The sequence below is a fragment of the Octopus bimaculoides genome, chromosome 13 (assembly GCF_001194135.2).
Source record: "Octopus bimaculoides isolate UCB-OBI-ISO-001 chromosome 13, ASM119413v2, whole genome shotgun sequence".
Taxonomy (NCBI): Eukaryota; Metazoa; Mollusca; class Cephalopoda; order Octopoda; family Octopodidae; genus Octopus; species Octopus bimaculoides.
In genome coordinates this window covers 8,934,205-8,941,894 of record NC_068993.1, presented here as the reverse complement: position 1 = coordinate 8,941,894, position 7,690 = coordinate 8,934,205, and the positions used below count along the sequence as shown (strand labels likewise).

The 7,690-nt window shown below is 38.8% G+C and overlaps 1 protein-coding gene across 1 annotated transcript in view; it reads left to right on the top strand.

Annotated features, from left to right (window-relative positions):
• LOC106884190 (tryptase-2) overlaps positions 1-6,642 on the top strand; it is an 11,435-nt gene extending 4,793 nt beyond the window's left edge. Inside the window, exons 2-6 of the mRNA XM_014935427.2 lie at positions 2,610-2,778; positions 4,113-4,252; positions 4,977-5,108; positions 5,665-5,807; positions 6,425-6,642. Of these exons, the coding sequence (XP_014790913.1) occupies positions 2,610-2,778; positions 4,113-4,252; positions 4,977-5,108; positions 5,665-5,807; positions 6,425-6,571 (731 nt within the window). The 3' untranslated portion in view covers positions 6,572-6,642. The remainder of the gene's footprint in view (positions 1-2,609; positions 2,779-4,112; positions 4,253-4,976; positions 5,109-5,664; positions 5,808-6,424) is intronic.
• The last annotated feature ends 1,048 nt before the right edge of the window (positions 6,643-7,690 follow it).

Below are 7,690 nucleotides of genomic sequence, written 5' to 3'. Positions count from 1 at the left end.
AGAGAGAGAGAGAGAGAGAGAGAGAGAGAGAGAGAGAGAGAGAGAGAGAGAGAGAGAGAGAGAACAATAGGCAATACCGAACACAATATAACTACAGGAGCTTACGATCAAAGAATTTACGACTATAACAGACGGTGCCGTGTTTATTCAACATTCGTAAACAATGGTTCAAACACTTGAGCGCCGTTCTGTTTAAATTGGTAAACACATTGTAACGTGTTTTCTGGAACACTTAAATAGTTCTGAAGATACGCTTTCAATTATCTTCATTTTTGCCTGGTAGGCGTTTTGTTTTCCTCTATGAACAGGTTTTTCTCTTCTTTGTCACACTCTCTTCTAAATACCACCCACATTCAACACACACACACACACACACGTATGTATGTATGCATGTATGTACGTATGTTTATATATGTTTATCAACTCAAATTGTTATATATATATAAATGTATATATATATACATACATATAGTAACCCTTCGCCATATCGCGGTTTATATTATTTAAGCTTACGTCGATTCATCCGTGGTGTTGTTTTGCACTTATAATAAAATAAATATATACAAATTATAAAAACAAAAAAAAAAAGAATCTATACAGCTCAGTACTGTTTCTACTTCGCGGATTTTCACCTATCGCGGATTTTCGCCTATCGCGAGGGATTTTGGAACGTAACACTCGCGATAGTCGAGGGATAACTGTATATCTTTTAAATTTGTTCACGGGAAACGTTTAGAATATGCAAATAAAGTTCCTATTTCATTATGCCGGCCACAGCTTTATTATTCCTCAGTCGACCTTCTCACTGGCCAAGAGTGATAAACGACCTCAGTTAAACATCCATTAATACTATATCGTCTGAAGAAATGATTCCATGAAAATGATCTATCCGATGCCCATGGATACTACGGACGACACTGTAATCATCCCAGGAATACGGACTGTGATCTTAAGAGACATACAATTTGTGGAAACGCACGTAACGATGCATTAAAAGTTCCATGCAAGGATTATTGTTATTATTACTATGTATATATATATATATATATATATATATATATATATAATGTCTCACACACTTATTTCTCAATCTTTAAATTAATAACTCTGGCATTGTCTCACCCAATCATGACCTCCACTACTACTACTACTACTACTACTACTACTACTACTACTACTACTACTACTACTACTACTACTACTACTACTACTACTACCACCATCACCAAAAGCACTAACCTCAGCACTTGTACTACCACCGACACCCTCATTGTTCATTGTCACTAATATACCACTTCAAGACCATCGCTCGTAGTACTATGACACTAGTACCCCACAACACGAAAAAAAAAAAGAAAAAACAAACCAGCACCTTAATCACTCCTCCTCACAATCCTAACCGCACCACCCATCACTCCTACAATTACCGCCACCAACTTCCACCAATTTCCACCAATTTCCACCAACTTCCACCAATTTCCACCAATTTCCACCAATTTCCACCAATTTCCACCAACTTCCACCAATTTCCACCCGCTTTGCAAATCTTGTAAAAGCCATCATCACCCCATTAACACCACGTTCGCCTCCTCAAAAATAACCACCCCCCTACAATAACCACTACCGCCATCACCCTCAACTCTATCCACTACTACTACTACTTGCAGCCCAAACCACTCTTTAGCCACCACCCCTACAATGCCCCTCCATCCGTCCATCTATCCATCCACCCACCATTATTACCTTTTTACCAGCATTCTTTCCTCTATGTCTCAGGTAACATACATCACGTGTTCACCATGCTACATAACATCAATGCCATACCGATACTTGAATATCACAAGCAGAACAGCAAGCGTTCCTCCCCCAACCGTTATATAGTTCTATTATAAACATCCGTCTTAAAATGGCGGATTTGTTTAGTTACGTCAGTACAGCAAACATCTCTACTTTGCCGTACTTTACTGGGCGTAATAGAGGTGTTTCACTTTTGCTAATATAGTTTACCAACAGAAATCGTTGTCCTAATTCCATACATATATTTTGGTTTCAAATTTTTCCGCAAGGCCAGCAATTTCGTGAGAAGGGGTAAACGGTAAGTCGATTACATTGACCCCCAGTACTGGACTGGTACCTATTTTATCGATCTCGAAACGATGAAGGGCAAAGTCGACTTTGGTGGAATTTGAACTCAGAAGCATTTTTTCCGGAGCACTAACGATTCTGCCAACTCATAGCATTTTATCTATAATTAATATTCTTTTCTACTCTAGGCCCCAAGCCCCAATTCCTGTGAATTGTAAAATCAACTTCCTCCTTTCTGGTTTTGAGAAGCCTAATTTCTCAAGACTGGTATTCAGGCAGTTTGTTACATATCCAGTGCCCCAATAATTACAGGTATTAACCTGAACTTGTAATCTGGATAGAGTAACTGCAGATTTCTCAATAGTTCTGCGTATGTATGTATGTATGTATGTATGTATGTATGTATGTATGTATGTATGTATCCATCCATCCATCCATCTATCTATCTATCTATCTATCTATCTATCTATCTATCTATCTATCTATCTATCTATCTATCTATCTATCTGTTTTCTATTTTTCAGTGTCATCGAAAACCTCGCGAATTGTGAATGGAAAGTCAGTATCTCATTGTAATTTCCCTTGGATCGTCAATTTAAGAATACTACGGGAGCATAATTACGAGGACTATACACAAATGTGTGGCGCATCATTGATTGCCAGAGATAAAGTTATAACGGCTGCACATTGTGTGTAAGTGTTGAGCTCCGTTTCTTTAACTTGAGCCATTAGGGTTCAAGGCGTATTTGAAGATACTTAATTATCGATATATTACTGGGGAGAAAAATCAATTGAAAGGTCTCACATTGAAGCAGACATCGAAGCTGAAGGCATATTCATATAATAATCTTTACAAAATTACCAAATATGTCCTCAAATACCGCTTGCATCCTGTGCTTGCTTCTTATTGGGACACTTGTAGCGATTAGTAGATTTTACTGGGAAGTTAAAGCTTGTTAGTGTAAGCAGCTGGAATATTGTGTTACCGACGAGTGTTCCGTTACGTTGGAGACACACAACTACAACTGTCACCACTGAGGAAAACATTGATCGTGTTCATCACATGGTGATGGATGACTGGTGATTGACTATAAATCGAACAGCCTATGCTATTAGCAAATCCCGTGAGAGAGTCGAGAATATTCTGCACAATGGACTTGGTATGCCGAAGGTTTCTGCTCGGTGGGTGCCACGTCTTCTGATCAAAAGCGCACCAAGCGGGAAAATATGACTTCGTTTAAGATAAATCCAGCTGGCTTCCTTGAACGTTTCCTAACCCAGGAAGAAAGAGAATGAGACTGGTTTAGTCTTTAGTTAGTGCTCAACTGGGACTTTATTTCATCGACCCTGAAAGGACGAAAGGCAATGTTGACCTCAGTGGGATTTGAACTCTGAAGGTAAAAAAAGCCGGAATAAGTGTCGCAAGGCATTTTGTCTGACGCTCTAACGATTCGGTCAATTCAGAATAATAATGGTTTCTAATTTAGGTGCAAGGTCAGCAGATTTGAGGGGAGGGGTAAGTCAATACTATTTTCCCTAATGTACTCGATTGCTACTTCATTTAATCGATCTAGGAGGGCTGAAGGCAAAATTAATCTTTCATCCCTTCGGGGTTAATAGTAGTAGTAGTAGTAGTAGTAGCAGCAGCATCATCAGCAGTAGTAGTAATAGTAGTAGTAGTAGTAATAGTAGTAGTAGTAGTAGTAGTAGTAGTAGTAGTAGCATCATCATTATCAGTAGTAGTAGTAGTAGTAGTAGCAGCAGCAGTAGTAGTAATAGTAGTGGCAGCAGAAGCGGCAGCAGCAGCAGCAGCAATAGTAGTAGTAGTAGCAGCAGTATGATGATGATGATGATGATGATGATGATGATGATGATGATGATGATGAGATGATGATGATGATGATGATGATGATGATGAGATGATGAGATGATGAGATGATGATGAGATGATGATGATGATGATGATGATGATGATGAGATGATGATGATGATGATGATGATGATGATGTTCGCTCTTTTATTTCCAGTCGACCAGACAAGAATGGTAAGGTTTTCAAGATTGAAGTAAATTTGGCGACGGACAATCCAGCAAAACCGGTCTACACCATTCCTGGTGTACGGTACAAATATATAGAAAAGTACCACTTCAGCAGGAATGGAATGCCATGTGAGTTGGTTTAATCATTGTACTTATATTCTCGCTAATCACTGATTCATTCATCGCTGATCTGCGATAACATGGCACGCCCAATTGTGAACCATGTTATGTTTATCATGGATTGATCTGCGATAAGACGGGCCTGCTTCTATAACAACAAGCGCTCCAGCAACCAGCTACAATACTCAGCTACCCAGAATGCACTGACTATTGTGCTAACATAACCATGCTGCGGATTTTATGCGGATTTACGTACTCATATTAAATGGCACTCCGTCGGTTACAACGATGAGGTTTCCAGTTGATCCTGTCAACGGAACAGCCTGCCCATGAAATTAACGTGTAAGTCGCTGAGCACTTCGCGTATGTCCTTAACTTAGTTCTCAGGGGTTCAGGAAAATTGGAAAAAATCCTTAATGCTTCGAGCTTATGCTCTTCTACGGAAAGAATAGACGAGGAGAGAAAAAAAAAAGAGGAAAAACAAACGTGTCTTCATTATGCGACTACGCACATTATGTGTGTATATATGTATGTATGTATGTATGTATGTATCTTTTATAGTTTCAGCTTAGAGCTGCGGCTATGCTGATGCACCGCCGTGTATGTATGTATGTATGTATGTATGTATGTATGTATGTATGTATGTATGTATGTATTGATATATAAAAGTGAGTTTGGATGCATACACCCCCCACACACATGTATATGTATATAAGGTATGTCTCTTTTTCAGATTACGATATTGCTATAATAAAACTGGCACATCGCGTTACCTATTCTAAATGTCTCCGCCCTATCACTTTACCCGAGAAAAACGATGTTTTTACCGGTAATTGCTGGGCTTTAGGATGGGGCAGTAATGGATGTAAGTATGTTGACCTTTTAATTGATGTTTTTTTTTATATTGACACACGCGCGCATACAACAACCACAGCTGCAGCACCACCACCACCACCATCATCATCACCATCATCAACCATAGGTTGTATAAAATGTGTTGCGATGTATATATAGTCAGTTTTCTTTTGTTCTGGGTTCAAATTCAATCAGTGTCGATTTTGTAGTTATTCTATCGTCCTCTTTTGTCGAACCGCAAAGTTATGGGGACGTAAACACACCAACACCGGTGGTGGTGGGGGAACAAACACAGACACAAAACCACACACACACACACACACACGCACACGCATACGCACACACACATATACACACATACGCACACACACACACACATACACACACGTACACATATACACGATAGGTTTCTTTCAGTTTCCGTCTACCAAATCCATCCACTCACAACGTTTTGGTCGAAGACGCTTGTCCAAGACTTCGCTCAGTGAGACTGAATCCGGAACCACGAATAAATTTTTTCTGATTTTTCATTCGTAATTTTATTTTTTGATTTATAATTTTTGTAGACGATCAAAGACCTTCTGCCAGTCTTCAAATTGTTCAGTTACCAATCGTAAGCAATAGTTTCTGCCCATGGCCCGGCTTGATCCACGAACAAATGTGTGCCGGAGTATTTGAACCTTGGGGTGTACACAAAGGAATCTGTTCCGTAAGTTTTCTTCTTGTTTTTCTTTTATGTCTTTGACTATATATCACCTTTTATCTTTTTCTGGTTTCAGTCATTAGACTGCGGACATGCTGGAGCACTGCCTTGAATAATTTTAGTCGAATGAATCGACCTCAGTACATTTTTAAAGCTCCGTCCTCTTTTGCTGGGGACGAAAACCTACCGACACCGTCTTTCAAGCAGTGGTGGGGAACAAACAGAAACACAAAAACACACACATGCACGCACGTACACACACACACACACACACACAAACACATACGCACACACACACGTAAATATGACGGGCTTTCAGTTTCCTATTTCTTTATTGCCCACAAGGGGCTAAACATAGAGGGGACAAGCAAGGACAAACGGGCTTTCAGTTTCCGTCTACGAAATCCACTCACAAGTCTTTGGTCGGCCCGGGGCTATACTAGAAAGTATCAGCCCAAGGTGTCACGCAGTGGGGTTGAACCCAGAACCAATTTGTTGGGAAGCAAGCTTCTTACCACACAGCCATGCTAGAGCCAATATATATATATACAAGCCCACGCAAATCTGTTATACTGAATGGTATCATGTATATTTCTAAGAATGCTAATTTATTATTATTACAGGGTGATTCTGGCGGTCCACTAATATGCGAAAAGAACCATAGACCGGTTTTGGCTGGTTTAGCGAGTTTCGGAAATTGTGGCATGTATCCAGGTGTATTTACCAAAGTCTCAAGCTTTGTTGACTGGATTTATAAGAATATTGAGTAATTAATATAATCCTTTCCTAATCGATTGCTTTCACAGTGTTATATCTATAAACAGTTGTGCCAAAAATGAAATCTTGTTTGTTATGATAATTTTATTTTCCATTATCAAATTATTCGGTTTTTATCAGTAGGAGATCTTTGTTGTTTTTGTATTATTTTCAGCCCCAGCTCCTTGGTTGTGTACACCTATAAATAAAGGCTTTCCAACCACGACCGTCGTTTGTATTCAAGACTACATTATTCAATGTCTACTTTCTCTTTCATTTTTTTAAGTCACCAAGTTTTGATTTGAGAAACTTGGAGCAACATAACCATTGAGCCACCTCTGATATATATATATATATATATATGGTGCACCAGCATAACTGCAGCTCTTGAGTTGAAACTAGTTTAAAAAGAAATGTGTGTGTGTGTGTGTACGTACATATATTCAGGTATATATCTATGTATTTATATAGTTCTCTTTGTCTGTCTGCCTGTCTTCCTCTCTCTACATATATATATATATATATATACGTATACACATACACACGCACATATATATATATATATATATATATATATATACGCACACAGACCGCCAACACTCATATCTGTGATGTGTGTGTGTGCATATACATCTCTGATTTAAACTGTATGTACGTAAATACATACGTACATATATACATACAAACATATACATACATACATACATATACCTACATACACACAGACATATAAATAAAAGAAGACACAAGCTTAAGTAATGTTTTGAAATATTTAGCACGTTTATTTGAAACCTGTCAGATGTACATTTTTGTAACTGTTTTAGATATAATGAGTTCAAATTTTGGCACAAGGCCAGTGATTCTAGGGAAATGAGTAAGTAGATTACATCGACCTCCGAGTGCTCAACTAGTAGTTATTTTATCGACTTCGAAAGTATGAAAGACAAAGTCGACCTCGGTGGCATTTGAACTCGGAATGTAAAAGCGAAAGAAATGACGCGAAGTATTTTGCCCGGCGTGCTAACGATTCTGCCAGCTCGCCGCCGAAACTGTTTGAGACGTAATGTTTATGTATAATGCGAAAGAATTACATGTCTAAGGCGGCGAGCTGGTAGAATCGTTAGCACGCCGGG